We start from the raw sequence: 17,041 nt of genomic DNA, 5'->3' as shown, positions 1-17,041 counted from the left end.
TGTCCAAATTGGGCCCAAAGTGTCAATATTTTGTGTGGCCACTATTATTTTCCAACACTGCCTTAACCCTCTTGGGCATGGAGTTCACCAGAGCTTCACAGGTTTCCACTTTGAGTCCTTTTCTACTCCTCCATGACGAAATCACGGAGCGGGTGGATGTTAGAGACCTTGCGCTCCTTCACCTTCCATTTGAGGATGCCCCACAGATGCTCAATAGGGTCTGGAGACATGCTTGGCCAGTCCTGCTGTATGGTCTTGGCCACCGTGCAGTAGCTCAATTTCAGGACCTTGACAATCTTTTCATAGCCTAGGCCATCTTCATGCAGAGCAACAATTCTTTTTATATTTTTTTAGATCCTTAGGCCCCGTACACACGACCGGATCGATCCACTGAAACTGGCCCGCCGGACCAGTTTCAGCGGACAGATTCGGTCGTGTGTAGGCCCGAGCGGACAATTGTCCCGCGGATCGGACAGTTTCCAGCGGATAAAAATTTCTTAGCATGCTAAGAAATCTGTCCGCTGGAAACCTGTCCGTCGGACGTGTTCGGTCGGCTGTACAGACTCACCGGACACGTCCGACCGACCGCCATCCCTCGCATGCGTCGTACTGATTCGACGCATGCGTGGAAGCTTTGAACTTCCAGGGCCGCCCACGTCGCCGCGTCATCGTTGCGGCGACGGCGCGGCCACGCCCCGCGTATTGTTTACGCGCGGATTTCTGTCTGATGGTGTGTACAACTATCAGACAGAAATCCAGCAGCGGTCGCAGCGGATCTATCCGCTGAAAGCGGTCCGGAGGAACGTTTTCAGCGGATCGATCCGGTTGTCTGTACGGGGCCTCAGAGAGTTCTTTGCCATGAGGTGCCATGTTGAACCATGTTGAACCAGTGACAAGTATGAGAGCGAGCGATAAATACACCTTCTCCCCGTTAAAGGGGTCATGTCCAGGGTCTATTACTATGTAACCTGTGTCCTGTACTGTACTGCCATGACTTTTACAGGCAAGTCAAAATACCCTCTCTTTCTGGACTTGCAGTGTTTTTAAATGTATAAAACAATAAATGTATAAAACATGAAAGGGGAATTTCACATTTAATTTAGAGACGTACAAAATGTGTTTTATCATTTTATTTATTACAAATCTCACACAGATTTGTAACTTCTTTGTTTCTTACCATCTAAATGGTCAATCTGCTGCACATACTCGTACAAATGTCAGCCCATAATAAAAAGGAAATCGTCCCTTGTCCTTTGAAGCTGAACTCCAGCCCCTACCTTCAATCTTTCAAAGTTATACAAGTTTTACAGGCTCCTCTGCCTAGGAATGCCCACTTCTCCAGACTGGCATCCACCCATCCAAGCATTTTGACACTTGCAGAACTCCTCCCAAAAGCCAAGCTACTGCTTGCATCAGGGCTGAGGGCTCTTGAGATTAGTACTGAGGTAGGGTGCTTATAGTGGATATGTTAAGTAAGCGAAAACGCAAAGATTTTTTTCAAAAATTGAATTTGCGTTAGCATAACTTTACTACATTTTATTTATTTTTTTGTCTTGCACCAAAAAGATAAGATTTGTGGTGCCTAGTATCGTTGTTTTTTTATTACATTTGCAGTTTGTACTTTGTTCAGGTATGCAGCATATACCGTTGTGCTCAAACGTTTGCATACCCTGGGCGAAATTTTGAAATTTGTGCATTTATATAGAAAAAGTAAATTTCTGCCAGGGTATGCAAACTTTTGAGCACAACTGTATACAGTTTATGTATGGTGTGTTATTATTTTTGTAAATGAGTTTGTGTATTGCTGAATTACTATAAATACTTTCTATGTATACGGTATTAAGCATGTGATAAAATCTTTGCTGTGCAGGTTTTCCAGCAGATGCCGATGTAATGCTTTCTGATGACAATGGATTTGTGGAATCTGCCCATGACTTGGCAACACTAGAGTTAAGCGTCACCAATGAACCCAGGAATCAAAAGCAACTCAGAGATTCTCTTTTTTCCCTTATCAAAGACGGGTTTGAACAAAAAGATGTCAGGATGCTTCCCACGTGCCTTCACCAGGTAACCATTTGAACTTTGGTACTATTCATTTTTGCCTGTTGTCATTGCATAAATCCTGAAGCTGTTGTATGTCCAAAGCACCTTGTTTTTCTTACTATAGATACTAACAGGACAGTGTTTTTTTTTATTTTTATTTTTTTATTTTTAACATGCATAAATTAAAGTTCCCCACAGAAGATCACTGGAGATTTCAGCAATCCTGCAAAACACCCATAAGCAGAGGTTACTTTCAGTAAAAACTGAAACTAGAAACATAGATTACTGGAGTTATTTGCACATCTCGACTTTTATTGGGCCTGACCCAATGCTGCCTTCTTCCAAGCTTCTCCATTAGCTGCACGGCCAGTAGTGATGCAGAATAGATGGTAGAGACGGGGCCAAATCAAGTTTTTGTATAAATTCTAGGTCCTTCTATCTCCAGACTTGCTGATTATGTTGATGCATTTCTCACTTTTTTTTTTTATAATGAAATGATAAAATATGGGTTTGACAGGTTTTGTTTAGATGCTCAGTCTCTGCATTGGGTGGATGGAATGACTGAAAGAGCTGAAGTACTACCTAATTTCTTTTGGCTATCCTTTGCACAAAAGAGATAGCCTTGTATGTGTGCAGCTGAACCCTTTTATTCATGCGTATTTAGTTTGAGGCTTGTATGATTTACTGCAGGTTGTCCAACAAGAGGATTACCTTTATTTCCTATGGGGACTGTTTACACCAGTGCACTGCATTGCTGTGCATTTGGGAAAAATAGTACAGGTACGTTGATGGCTTCATAGATTTCAATGGTAGTGGATGAAAAAACATGTCTTGGCATGGATTTTCATGCATTTTAGCACAAGCCCACATATGTAGCAACCTCTGCTCTATTTTATTGGCCAAACAAAAAAAAAATACATTAAAATGTGCTCCAAAAAACAACACTGGAAAATGCTAACCCAAAGATTTGTGAACCCAGACTTGGCCCTGGCTGTCTTGGCATGCAAGAAGATCAGCAAGAAAATTAACGTTATGGCCAGGAGAACGGTGGCAGGGGGGCTTATTGGACGAAGTGGGGTGGGGGATCTTCCTAAGGGAATATAGGACTGTCAATAAAAAGTCAGCAAATTTTAATAATCTGGAGATTTTTTTTTTTTTTATGTATATTGGTCCCTGCAAGAGTCATTTCTAACTGTGGTGGTGGATAGTATTTCTGCAGGAGACCCACTTGACCCTGGAATCTAATAAACAATATTCCCCAGACTTCCCGACATGGTACTATGGGGATACCATCTCAAAGCGAGCAAGGGGAGTGGCAATAGGATTCGCAAAAGGGGTGCGATAAACATTGGAGGACAGGATGACGGACGTAGAAGGAAGATTTCTCTTTTTAAAAGGGAAATTAGGGGAGATGGGAGTGTACCATGGCGAACATCTATGCCCCCAATGCGTGTCCAATTAAATATTTCAATGAAATCCTTGGGAAACTGAAGGATTTTAAGGCAGGAAATGTGATCTTGATGGGCGATTTGAGTTTTTGTATGGAGCCGGAGGTAGATAGTACGTCCCGGGTACAGGGGACAAACAACGCACAGCTAAAAAAGATAAAATAACAACAAAAATGCACAGTAGCCAGTTGGTGGACATCTGGAGAATACTACATTCAACACAGCGGGACTATACGTTCTACTCCCCTGTACACGGGACGTACTCTAGAATAGACTACATCATGCTAGACCATAGTTTGCTCGAAATGATGGTGGAGTCGAGTATAGAAATTGTATCACTATCAGATCATGCTCCTATGAGTATGCAAATGAATATCCCTGGTTACCAAAGGCCATCTTTGACTTGGAGATTCAACGAAGAACTGATCCGAGACGAAGCAGGTCTAGAAAGGGTGAAAAGAGTTAAATCATTATTTTACGGAAAATTACACCGAAGGATTGTCAAGGGCAACCCTATGGGAAGCACATAAAGCTTTTAATAGGGGGATTTTGATATCAGAGGGGGCAAGGAAGAAAAAAGAAAGGAGTAGGAAAATTAACAACCTGGTAGCCGAAATATTTAAAATCGAACAAGAACATAAACAGGGGAAGCAACAAGAGCTCTATTATAATTTAGTAAGAAAAAGAGACGAACTTAAAGAACTCATGGAACAAGAGACCAATAGGAAATTTAATATTCTTGCAAAAGAGAGGTATATGTGGGGAAATAAATACAGTAAACACCTAGCAAAAATGGTGCAGAAAAAGAAAACTAGAAATTACATAGAAAAAATAAGAAGGGAGAGGAGGTATACTCAACAAAGGACATGGCAGAAACCTTTAAACATTACTATAAGGGGCTGTAATCTGTAGAGCAGAAGAGCTGGCGAAAAAGGTCAAAACAAAAGTTTTTTTGAAGGTGCAAGATTGCCCAATATTGGACAGAGCGAAAGATCAACCCTAGATAAACCAATTACTGAAGAAGAAATTAGTAGAGCGTTGGTGGACTCAGTATTTGGCAAAAGCCCTGGGCCAGACGGGTTTATAACGCTATACTTTAAAAAGTGTAAGGAGATTTTGATTCCAAGACTATGTCAGTATTATAACGGACTAGGAACCGAATATGAAACGAGTAGGGAAGCCCTTGCAGCTACCATCCTAGTAATTCCGAAGGAAGGGAAAGATGTAAGGCTGTGCTCTGGGTATAGGCAGATTTCGTTGCTTAATACGGACACCAAATTGTACACAAAGGTACTAGCGGAACGAATGAAACGGCTGATGACCACTCTGGTCCATCTGGATCAGGTGGGATTTATCCCTGGAAGAGAGGGGAGGGACAATGGGGTGAGAGCATTGTTACTCCTTAGAAAGATGAAAGAGAATGATTCTCCAGGGCTACTCCTGTCGATCGACGCGGAGAAGGCGTTTGACAGGGTAGACTGGGGACTTCATGATTCAAACCCTGGAAACTATGGGCCTAGGACCTAGGATGCTACAGTGGATCAAAACACTGTACTACCACCCAACGGCAAGGATAAGAATAAATGGTAGGTTATCCCCAGCATTCGAGATGAAAAACGGTACGAGCCAGGGGTGTCCCCTCTCGCCGCTCTTGTTTGTGTTGTCTCTAGAGCCCCTTCTGGCCAGTGTCCGCAATAGCCCCGACGTGAATGGGATTAAAGTGGATGAAGAGGAACATAAGTTTTGCGGACGACGTATTGTTCTATATTGTCAACCCCAGAACGTCAATCCCGAATTTGTTGAAAATACTTAAACAGTTTGGGGATATCTCAAAATTTAAAATTAATGTTCTCAAGACCGAGATCTTAAATGTAAATATTAGCAAGTCAGAAGAACGGTTCCTAAGGGTGGAGTTTAGGTTTCCTTGGCAGAAGGAACTTAAATATTTAGGAATTAAACTTGCTAAATCAATTAAAGTATATGAAATAAACTATATGCCCTTACTTGACGAAATTAAAATAGAAATAAAAAGGGTAATAAACAGACCAATTTCTTGGATAGGTCGTATTAATATCCTGAAAATGGTCCTTCTGCCAAAAATCCTTTATAAATTTCAGATGATACCAATCGCATTGCCGCAACCTTTTTTTTAGAGTACTTCAAACTTTTTTAATGGATTATATATGGAAGAATAAAAAACACAGGATCTCCTTCCTGGTTTTAAAACGGGAAAAAAAACATGGTGGACTTGCGGTCCCGGACATTAGAAAATATTACAATGCAGCGGTGCTGTCTAGGGTCGTGGAATGGGCCAGAGACAATCAGGAAAAAAGATGGGTTAAGATAGAAAATGCACTGTCCAAGGTAAAATTGGGAAGTATAATTTGGAACCCTCCTCAGTTTAGAGCACTGGACGAGAACACTCACGAGTTAACACGTAATGCACTAAAAATATGGGACATATTACACAAACCGATAAGGAATATAATTCACCTCTTATAGAGTTAAAGGAAAATGAATATTTTGTACCAGGGAAAAAAATAATAGGTGGGAATTGGATAAAAAAAGATAAAGCACAGCTAAGGGATATAATAAAAACAGGGAAATTAATCACACTACAGGAGTTAAAACACAATGAGGAATTAATGGTAATTGATGAGTGGAGATACCGACAGTTGAGCCACTTTGTCCAAAAGTTACCCCAACCACTAAGGTCAGGGGAACAGCTTACACCATTGGAGAGGTTATGTAGCACAGATAAACCTAAAGGTACCATATCAAGGCTTTATAAGATATTATTAGCAGTGGATGAACTGGAGATGCCTCCATTCATCAAAAAATGGGAACACAGAAGGATAATATCACTATTGGAACAATTCTAAAACTGACCCACTCCTCGGCCGTGGACATTAGGACCGCAGAAATTAATTATAAGTGCATAACGGGCTGGTATATAACACCAGACAAACTGAGTAAATTTAAAGAGGGTCAGTCGGCCAATTGCTGGCGGGGCTTTAAGTCCCCGGGCACAATGGCCCACCTATGGCGGAACTTCCCAAAAGTGAAACAATTTTGGGAGAAAATTTTAGATTTGATAAAAGAAATCCACCAGGAAGGAGATAAACGATCCATGGAGGCAAGGAAGTGTCGAAATCCTACAAAGAATCTTTGATTCCACATCTGCTAAACGCGGACAAAAGTCTGATACCAAAACTCTATTTGGGAGTGGATTGACTCGGTAGAAGAGACATATAATAACATGGAAGGCTTAAAGAATAGTATAGAAGAGGGGAAAATAGGTCCTAAAGAGAAATGGGAACATTGGAAGGAATTTAAGAAATCCTGGAGCTATGCAGAAAACCTAAGGATAAAGATCTGAATTGGGGACCAGCGTAGGAAGGAATAATAATGCATGGTTGTAAGCGAATTAATGAGTAGGTAGCAGGGGGGGGGGGACGGGGGACGTGGGATAAAATTGGGTGCAGTCTAAATTTTTGTTATTTTTTTCCCTAAATGTTTGTATACGGTCATATGTTTGATAGTATTATATTTTGAAACTGTACTGGTGAACTTATGGGAAAAAAAAGAGAAAATATATAAAAAGACAAAATAAAAAATAACGGAAAGGAGGAAAAAAAAGGGAAGAAATGAAAAAAATAAACAAATGGGGGGGGGGGACCCCAAATGATGCGAAACCATAGCAGAGACGTTTATAAGCAAATATAAATGTGAGCAAGTCTCGTGTTGTCTGGTGGAGTCTGAAGTGGTAAAAAAAAAAAAAGAAAACTATGTGTTTTTTTTCTCTCCGTTTTTGTTTTATACTTTCCTAGGTGAGAGTCTGAGAAGGGTGTCAGTCCAGGTACCTGGCAGGTAAGGATGAGCTCCGGCGTGTTCGCATAGAACACGTGCGGAGCCTGCCAGGAAGTCGGCACAGCCAAGGAGGACATTTCCCGATCTCTGCAGCCGAGCATCGGGAAATGTCTGCCTGGCTGTGATTAGCGCAGCGCGGGTGCCGACTTCCTAGCGGGCTCCGCACGTGTTCTATGCGAACATGCCGGAGCTCATCCTTACTGGCAGGTACAGACTCCCATTGTCGGGATGACGTGGTGCCTGGACTGATTTCTGTGATGTCAGAAAAGAGCGGACTTCAGCCCACTCTCTGCTGAAAACGGGTCACAGGAGTAAAAAACAATCTGCACTCCTGTGATCCATAGGATGTTCTTTGGCTGGACTTCTCCTTTATCGTATATTGCAAAGATTTTAACATACTATCAAAGATTCCTACTGGTTACTGCTTGGGAAGATATAGGGGTTTATTTAAACACTTAAGGACCGCCTCCTGCACATATACGTCGGCAGAATGGCACGGCTGGGCACAAGCACGTACCTGTATGTCCTCTTTAAGTGCCCAGCCGTGGGGGAAAAAAACGATGGGGCCCACACACGATCCGTTCTTCCGATGAAATCAGTCTAACCGATCGTGTGTACAGGGCATTACGCTGATAAATGCTCAAACTTTGCTCACCAGTGTTTTTTTAAATTTTTAAACCATTGAAAAAAATGTATATTTTTTTTTTTTTCTTAAAAAAAAAAAAAAAAAAAGCTAAACTCACTGCAAAGCTACTGTCGTTTTTAACTTTTAATATGTTTTTTTTATTCAATTAACATGACCATGTCATAGAAAGTACATTCAATGGGTAATAAAGCTTATAAATGTGAAATTAAGCGTACACATCCAAATGACCCTCCAATAGAATATGCAGAATACAATACCTTAAAACATTAGACAAATAAATTATTATATGAAACGTATTTGGTGGAAATATTGGCAAGGTTGACAAAACAGAATAACGAAGAAGGATTTAAGTCTTTTATTAGCCAGATCACGAACCATGTTTCTGGTTTGTAAGAGAGCTACTGGCGTTTTTATAATGTTGTTTTAACGTCCAGTGTGCATGAGGCCTAAAGGCATGTGGATTTTTTTGCTTCACTTAGCATTTTGCATCTTGCACTTTTTATACAATATTTTATAGCTTGATTTACGTATAATATGACTATATTTAAATCTTACAGAGTGCAGTCTTTTGTAAAGCGTTCGTGTTTGGTTTCTGTATAGTTTAAGTTCTATATTCTGTGATGCTGGCTGTGTGGACGCATTGTTTGGAATGCTCTTGCAAGTGGAAAAAGTACCTGTACTTCTAGATAATGGAGGTTAATAATTGCTGTAATTGTATCTATTGGCTTTGCACTGTTTGTTCTACATAATCTTTTTTTAAGGGCGCCTTGTGGCTTTGGATGGGGATGAAAGCGGACATGAGAGCTCAATGTAAAGCATGAAATCATTAAATGCGTTTCCTGTTATTGTAGGGTATAGGTAACCAATATTGACCTGCTATATGTTTTCCATTCTCTCTATAGATTGCTGAGACCTATTTTCTGGAGGAAGACTGTATCCTTTTCTTGTATGCTGACCTGACGAGATTGATCATAACGTAGCCACATAAAATAAACACATTGCTTCTTTTTAAAACGATGTTGGTTAATCCTTTGTGCTTATACTGGGTTCACACTGGTATGCACACAGACCTCGCATTTGATTAGCACCACATTGCTGTGCAGATAACTGCAATACGAATTTAGCCATACAGTTTGTATGGCTGAATTCACATCACATTCGGACCAAAATGGTACAGGACCCTTATTTTGGCCTGCACTGGAATGTTCACACCCATGCGATCCGATTTCTGTACTATTTCGTAGTTCGCACTGCGATCTAATTTTTACATTAACACCCACAGTGGTTCGCAGGTGTCAGAGTGAACTGTCTGCAATTCAGGTGCGATGCAGGAAACCGCACAGGATTCGCAGGGTTTCCCGCATTACACCAGCGTGAACCCAGCCTGATGCATCCTAAACGACATGCTATCTATTTCTTACACCATTGCTGTAATGCAAACAAATTACATGTTGTTTGTTTGTATTATCCTTATTTGCCCACTATGATCTAAACCAGGGGTCTCCAAACTGCGGCCCGGGGGCCAGATGTGGCCCTTTGCTTGCTTTTATCAGGCCCTTGGGGCACTATGTCAGCCACTGATACCAACAATGAGGCAGAATTCATCCAACTGACATCAATGATGGGGCACAACTCCTCCCACCAACAAAAGAGCACAATCTCACCCAATGACACCAACAATGGGGCACAATTCCTCCCAATGACACCAATGATGGAGCACAATTTTTCCACTGACATCAAAGATGGCACATTGTTTATTCCTACTGACGTTGGGCCCTTTTCCACTCCCAATGGCCACAGTCCGGCCCCCCCAAAGTCCGAGGGACAGTAAACTGGCCCCCTGTTCAGAACGTTTGGAGACCCCTGATCTAAACGCTACGTACATGGGTTATGTGTGTGTTTTTGTGTTTACTGCTCTTGGGAAAAAAAAATCAAAGTAAAAAAAAGTCAATAAAAAAAATATCTGATTTAAAAAAAAAAAAAATAAATGTTTGATATTTTATTCTTAAAGAAGACCTAGCATCAGATGTATAGTTTTATGTTAAAAACTGATTAAAAAAAACATATTTAGTTTCAGGCATTGAAAACTTAGTTTTTCATAAAATTTGCGTCCCTAGAGCTTCTCACTCATGTGACCTGCTAAACATGGGGCTCGCTCTTGGATGGTGCCATCTTGTTTTTAATGACAGAAAACTTGGGAGGTTACACTGTAGTGCCTTTTTGGGGTGCTGAGCAGAAATCTCAAGCTTGTCGTTTATTCCCGGGGAGTGTGGGTTTACTAGTGCAACCTGGTCGGTGAATGAGAGGTTTGTTTACATAAAAAATAAGAAGTAGCGGGAAGGGAAAACATTTTTATGGAAAGCTATGCGGTGGACTAATTTTGAAAACATTTTAACTGGGCAGTCTCATAGTGGACTGTATGCTGCTTTCTCGCCTCACGGAGCACTAAGTTCTGGTCCTGAAAGTTCAGCTGCTGAAGAATGAAAGTTCGGCAAAGCACCCTCCGGCTGCCCGTGGATGGGTAAATTGTTTCACTGATTGGGGTTATCTGCATCCTTGGCTGTCGCTTCTTCTAGTGTTTTAACTTTGTCTGGAGGGTATACAGGGTGGCAGAGCGATCCCTAATAGTGTCATCTGGGTCGCCATTATGGAATTCTGCCTCTGCCAGACAAGTAAAGGATTTGTTCATGTCTCTGCGTACCAACCCAATATCTGTTTGGAGAGTGCCCATCTTACCAGTAAGTTGGTAATCCCCTGCATAAGAGCAGAAAAGTTGGCTTGCTCCACGAGTGCCTGATTCTGGTCTTCTTCTGTTTGAGTTGTCATGTTAGCAGTGCCAGATGACCGCTTTCCTCCCACTCAAGAATGATCCAGCTTGATCGATTAATGTTGAGCTTACTTTGCTACTACCTCACCAGATATGTAAATTTGCACTTCTATGTTGTAGGCGGCACCAACATAAGTCAGAGGAGGAGGGGAAGATGGTTCTGTATAATGGTGGGACAGGGTACCACCTGGATAGCAGTTTAAAAATGTTCTTGAGATAGAAACTGAAGGTGGGCAAACAAACTATGAGTCGACATGAGCAGGCACAGACTTTTTAAATGGAAAAGTCTATTTTGATTTTTTTTTTTTTTTTTGTGGAATTGTTTTATATGTGACATTTATATATAAAAATGCAAGGTACTGCCATTTACTAGACTCCACCCCCTCATGTAAAAATGCTGCAAAAGAAAGAAAGAAAAATAATTTGAAATCTTTATACTGCGGCTTCTGACATCTTCACCAAGGCACCAGTGATGTCACTCAGACTTTTGGGGAGTCCTGGGAAAGCTGAGAATCCCAAACCTCATGTAAATCTATTTTTAGCACTGTGCCTTAAGAGGTTCACAGAAAATCGGATTACTAAATGAGGGTCATGTTGGTTTTATTAATAATTCTGCCTTTCAGGACTGCTAATGTTCTATCCCTTTATGCATCAGATTTGGAAACTCCTTAACAGTTTAATCAGATGAAAAAGCAATGCAGTTTATCCAACTGGAACGAATATATCATGAGCAACTACTTGCAAATCTGTCTGCTATCCAAGAGCAATGGGGTGAGTAAACCAGCGTTGTGTACATCTTGTTCCTGCCACATGGATTGCTTTAATTATATACGGTTTATCCATGCTGTTAATGTCAAACTAATGATCCGTCCATTTGCTTTTCTTTTTTTCTTTTTTTTTTTCTTTTTTATTCATTTATTTAAAACATATACTGTACAATTAAATGATCAGGCCAATTGGGGAAAAAATATATATAAATATAATATATTATAATTAGTATGTGTTTGTCAACATTTTTTACACTTGTGTGAGGGAAGATTTGCTAACTTTTCTGTTTTTTATTATTGTATTGCTTTTAGGAAATACCATTGGTTTCCTAGCCCAGTGGAATCAAAAATTCTTAGTTGTTATAACAAAAAACAAAACAAAAAAAAAGCCATATTTACCTGCTCCGTGCAATGGTTTTGTACAGAGCAGTACAGAGCAGGACTGAAGCTACCTGAAAATAGAGAGAAACTGAGCATGTGCAGAGCAGGATAGGACAGTGTATTACTGGATTTTAAACCGTATGTTTTGTTTTTGTTTTTTTGTAAACCTTTTGTTTTTTAAATATTCATATTTAATTTTGCATAGTACAAAAGAAGGAAAACAAAACCACGCCATGCAAAACAAGTCGCAATTAGAAAATGCCCAAAAGGGGCCATAGGTGATCTAATATTCTCAGCCTAAATTTAAATTTTTAAGGGGAAAAAAACCCTAGGACTTAGTTTAGAGCCACTTTAACCACTTACCCCCCGGACCATATTGCTGGTCAAAGACCAGAGATCTTTTTGCGATTCGGGACTGCGTCGCTTTAACTGACAATTGCGCGGTTGTGCGACGTGGCTCCCAAACAAAATTGGCGTCCTTTTTTTCCCACAAATAGAGCTTTCTTTTGGTGGTATTTGATCACCTCTGCGGTTTTTATTTTTTGCGCTATAAACAAAAATAGAGCGACAATTTTGAAAAAAATGAATATTTTTTACTTTTTGCTGTATAAAAATATCCCCCAAAAATATATAAAAAAACTTTTTTCTTCCTCAGTTTAGGCCGATACGTATTCTTCTACATATTTTTCGTAAAAAAAAAATCGCAATAAGCGTTTATTGATTGGTTTGCGCAAAAGTTATAGCGTTTACAAAATAGGGGCTATTTTTTTTACTAGTAATGGCGGCGATCAGCGATTTTTTTTTTTTTTTTTTTTTTTTTTTTTTTTTTTTTCCGGTACTGCGACATTATGGCGGACACTTTGGACACGTTTGACACATTTTTGGGACCAGTGGCATTTTTATAGCGATCAGTGCTATAAAAATGCATTGGATTACTATAAAAATGCCACTGGCAGTGAAGGGGTTAACACTAGGGGGCGGGGAAGGGGTTAAGTATGTCCCTGGGTGTGTTCTTACTGGTGGGGGGGGTGGCCTCACTAGGGGAAATCACTGATCCTCTGTTCATACATTGTATGAACAGAAGATCAGCATTTCCCCCCGACAGGACTGGGAGCTGTGTGTTGTCGGCAAGTAGTTAACACACACTTTCCTTACTAAGGGAACCAGGCTTTTCAATTTAATTTTTTTCCAGTTTGGGAGAATAGAACAGTAGCGGGAACATCCTAGTTTAGTGGTAACACCCGAAATTCAAATAATAAAGAACAGAGGGGCAGATCCACAGAGCGAGTACGCCGGCGTATCTACTGATACGCCGGCGTACTTTCAATTTTTCCCGCATCGTATCTTTAGTTTGAATTCTCAAACCAAGATACAACGGCATCTGGGTTAGATCCGACAGGCGTACGGCTTCGTACGCCTTTGGATCGTAGATGTAATACTTCGGCGTCCGCTGGGTGGAGTTTGCGTCGTTTTCCGCGTCGGGTATGCAAATGAGATATTTCCGACGATCCACGAACGTACGCGCGGCCGTTGCATTCTTTTACGTCGTCTCTAGTCGGCTTTTTCCGGCGTATAGTTAAAGCTGGTGTTTTGCGGCGTATAGTTAGATTTGCCATGTTAAGTATGGCCGTCGTTCCCGCGTTTAATTTGGATTTTTTTTTTTGCGTAAGTCGTCCGTGAATCGGGATGGACGTAATTCACGTCTATGTTAAAAAAAATGACGTCCTAGCGACGTCATTTAGCGCAATGCACGGCAGGAAATTTCGGGACGGCGCATGCGCAGTTCATTCGGCGCGGGGACGCGCTTCATTTAAATGAAACGCGCCCCCTAATCGCCGATTTGAATTCCGCCGCCAGAGGTAGACTACGCCGCCGAAACTTACGGCGCAAAATCTTTAAGGATTCGATTTAAAGCCAGGTAAGGTACGGCGGCGTAGCGTATCTCCGATACACTGCGCGGGTGCAGATCTCTGTGGATCTGCCCCAGAGTTGGCAACAGTGGCTGAGTGACCTCACAACTGAAATTCCCAAAAATAAAGTGTTAAAGCGGTGGTTCCCCCTTAAAAACAACTTTTTTTTATTCCACTGGCCCCCCACATTACAATCGAATTAAGGCTATTATTTTTTTTTGTCTGCTGTACATACCTTGATACAGCATCTTCACCCGTGCATCCGGGTTGCGAGTCCCGCGGGAGTGGGCGTTCCTCACATGTGTTTGATTGACGTTTTTCGGAAAAACGAGCTCCCCCCTGTCGCGTAAGCCGCGTCACGGTTGGCGAAAGGAGCCGAATGGCGAGTCGGCGCTATACTGCGCATGCGCATCGCCGTTCATCTCCTTTCGCCAATCGTGACGCGGCTTACGCGACAGGGGGGAGCTCGTTTTTCCGAAAAACGTCAATCAAACACATGTGAGGAACGCCCACTCCCGCGGGACTCGCAACCCGGATGCACGGGTGAAGATGCTGTATCAAGGTATGTACAGCAGACAAAAAAAAATAATAGCCTTAATTCGATTGTAATGTGGGGGGCCAGTGGAATAAAAAAAAGTTGTTTTTAAGGGGGAACCACCGCTTTAAGTTAACTCGCCACCCTTACCACACACTTGTAAGTAATATAATGGTACAGAGCAAACTAAAATGGAAAACTTCAGGCATAAATATTTATTTGGGCCTGTTACTGTGTTTGCGGCCTTACTGGCCAATAGTAACATTGATGGGGAGGTGGGACCATCTGTTGACACTGTTAAAAAGTGTCCAAACTGGTATCTTGCAGCAACCCTGGATTTGAGGCACCACTGCCACCTGAGGGGTCATTTAAAGAATTGTGTCGAAGAAGCAGAGTGTTTGCCTTTATGCTATTACTGCAGCCTGCTCAGTTTTTCAGCTATTCAAACTTGCTACCCCCAACAATCTGTCTTTTCTGTTGTAACTGGTTGTTCAGCAATATATCATTCTTCTTGTTTAGTTTTAGTATGATTGAGTGAACCATACTTACATTTTTGCTACATTCTTTTTCAACTGTGTAGAAAGAAAATGGAAGACAAGCAACCCTGTATTCTCAACCTCATCCCAGAATTCAGAGAAAGGACTAAGCAGTCAAGAGCTTAAAAGACTTTCCACTTTGTGTAGCTCACATCAAGAGTAAGTGTTTCACATGTATACTACAAGTAAAATGTTACCTTTTACCCATTTACCTTTTGACTGAGTTACACATGGTAAAATGTGATCGCTAACCATTACTGAACTTCATTACAGCAGGGTGATCGAGAAAATTCTCATACCAAAAACAGAAATCGATGAATCCATTTCTGCCCACAATCTGTATTTTAAAATTTCCTACTGTAATGTCTCATGGCATGGATACATTGATGATCACTCTTCCCATTGAGACCCAGCAGCCAAAACTTTGTGCAGCTGATGCTGATTTTTCCACTGGTCTTAGAAGACCCAGGTTTTAATGAAAAGCAATTGAAAAATGTATAAATTCTAATATCCACGTATAGGCTCTGTAATGGCTAATAGAAAAGTAGTAGACGATAAAAGAATATTAAAACTAAGAGATGAGAAATATATGCATGCATTGTTTAGGGTGTAAGTAAAGTGAATGCAAACCCTGGGGAGACTGGGGAAAACAAGGATTAAAGTGATTGTAAAGGAAAATGTTTTATTAAAAAGAAAAGACTTGCTATGTAATGGTTTGGCACAGAGCAGCCCTCATCCTCCTTTACTCGGGTCCCCCGCCGTCACATTGGGCCCCTCCCAGTTGTAGAGTGCCCCCATAGCAGGCCGCATGCTGTGGGGGCACGTGTGTGTGTGTGTGTTCACTCCCAAGCCCCATGACTTAACCCCAGCCCCCCACTCCCCCACTTGTGGGCAACGTCGTTTTAATGATGAAGTTGGAAAAACTTTGTTTTTTCTACATGCCGAAAAATGATCGTGTGTACGCGGCATGAGATGTGATGGCTGCATTTGTCTTCTTTTTTTTTTTAGGCTTTCTTTCTGTTGTTTTTACCTGGTGATCCTGCCAATAAGTAATGAAGGCTGGCCCGCATTGTCTATCTGAACTTCGGGAGCTGCATGAGTTCCAGACGAGGGTCCACCCTTTCCTCCCCCCTCCCGAGGGTCCACCCTTTCCTCCCCCCTCCCGAGGGTCCACCCTTTCCTCCCCCCTCCCGAGGGTCCACCCTTTCCTCCCCCCTCCCGAGGGTCCACCCTTTCCTCCCCCCTCCCGAGGGTCCACCCTTTCCTCCCCCCCCCCCCCCGAGGGTCCACCCTTTCCTCCCCCCCCCTCCCGAGGGTCCACCCTTTCCCCCCCCCCCCCTCCCGAGGGTCCACCCTTCCCCCCCCCCCCTCCCGAGGGTCCACCCTTCCCCCCCCCCTCCTGAGGGTCCACCCTTTCCTCCCCCCCCCTCCCGAGGGTCCACCCTTTCCTCCCCCCCCCCCCTCCCGAGGGTCCACCCTTTCCTCTCCCCCCCTCCCGAGGGTCCACCCTTTCCTCTCCCCCCCCTCCCGAGGGTCCACCCTTTCCTCCCCCCCCCCTCCCGAGGGTCCACCCTTTCCTCCCCCCCCCTCCCGAGGGTCCACCCTTTCCTCCCCCCCCCCCCCCTCCCGAGGGTCCACCCTTTCCTCCCCCCCCCCTCCCGAGGGTCCACCCTTTCCTCCCCCCCCCCCCTCCCGAGGGTCCACCCTCCCCCCCCCCCTCCCGAGGGTCCACCCTTTCCTCCCCCCCCCTCCCGCCACCCTTTCCTCCCCCCCCCCTCCCGAGGGTCCACCCTTTCCTCCCCCCCCCCCCTCCCGAGGGTCCACCCTTTCCTCCCCCCCCCCCCTCCCGAGGGTCCACCCTTTCCTCCCCCCCCCCCCTCCCGAGGGTCCACCCTTTCCTCCCCCCCCCCTCCCGAGGGTCCACCCTTTCCTCCCCCCCCCCTCCCGAGGGTCCACCCTTTCCTCCCCCCCCCCCTCCCGAGGGTCCACCGTTTCCTCCCCCCCCCCCTCCCGAGGGTCCACCCTTTCCTCCCCCCCCCCCTCCCGAGGGTCCACCCTTTCCTCCCCCCCCCCTCCCG

The 17,041-nt window shown here is 43.2% G+C and overlaps 1 protein-coding gene across 1 annotated transcript in view; it reads left to right on the top strand.

Annotated features, from left to right (window-relative positions):
* Positions 1 to 17,041, top strand: part of CNST (consortin, connexin sorting protein) — a 147,205-nt gene that overhangs the window by 61,998 nt on the left and 68,166 nt on the right. Inside the window, exons 3-6 of the mRNA XM_040351059.1 lie at positions 1,871 to 2,067; positions 8,910 to 8,940; positions 11,519 to 11,605; positions 15,008 to 15,122. Of these exons, the coding sequence (XP_040206993.1) occupies positions 1,871 to 2,067; positions 8,910 to 8,940; positions 11,519 to 11,605; positions 15,008 to 15,122 (430 nt within the window). The remainder of the gene's footprint in view (positions 1 to 1,870; positions 2,068 to 8,909; positions 8,941 to 11,518; positions 11,606 to 15,007; positions 15,123 to 17,041) is intronic.

This window comes from Rana temporaria, chromosome 4, assembly GCF_905171775.1.
Source record: "Rana temporaria chromosome 4, aRanTem1.1, whole genome shotgun sequence".
In the NCBI taxonomy this organism is placed as follows: domain Eukaryota; kingdom Metazoa; phylum Chordata; class Amphibia; order Anura; family Ranidae; genus Rana; species Rana temporaria.
Note: the sequence above shows the minus strand (reverse complement) of the source record. Positions and strands in the feature narration are given on the sequence as shown.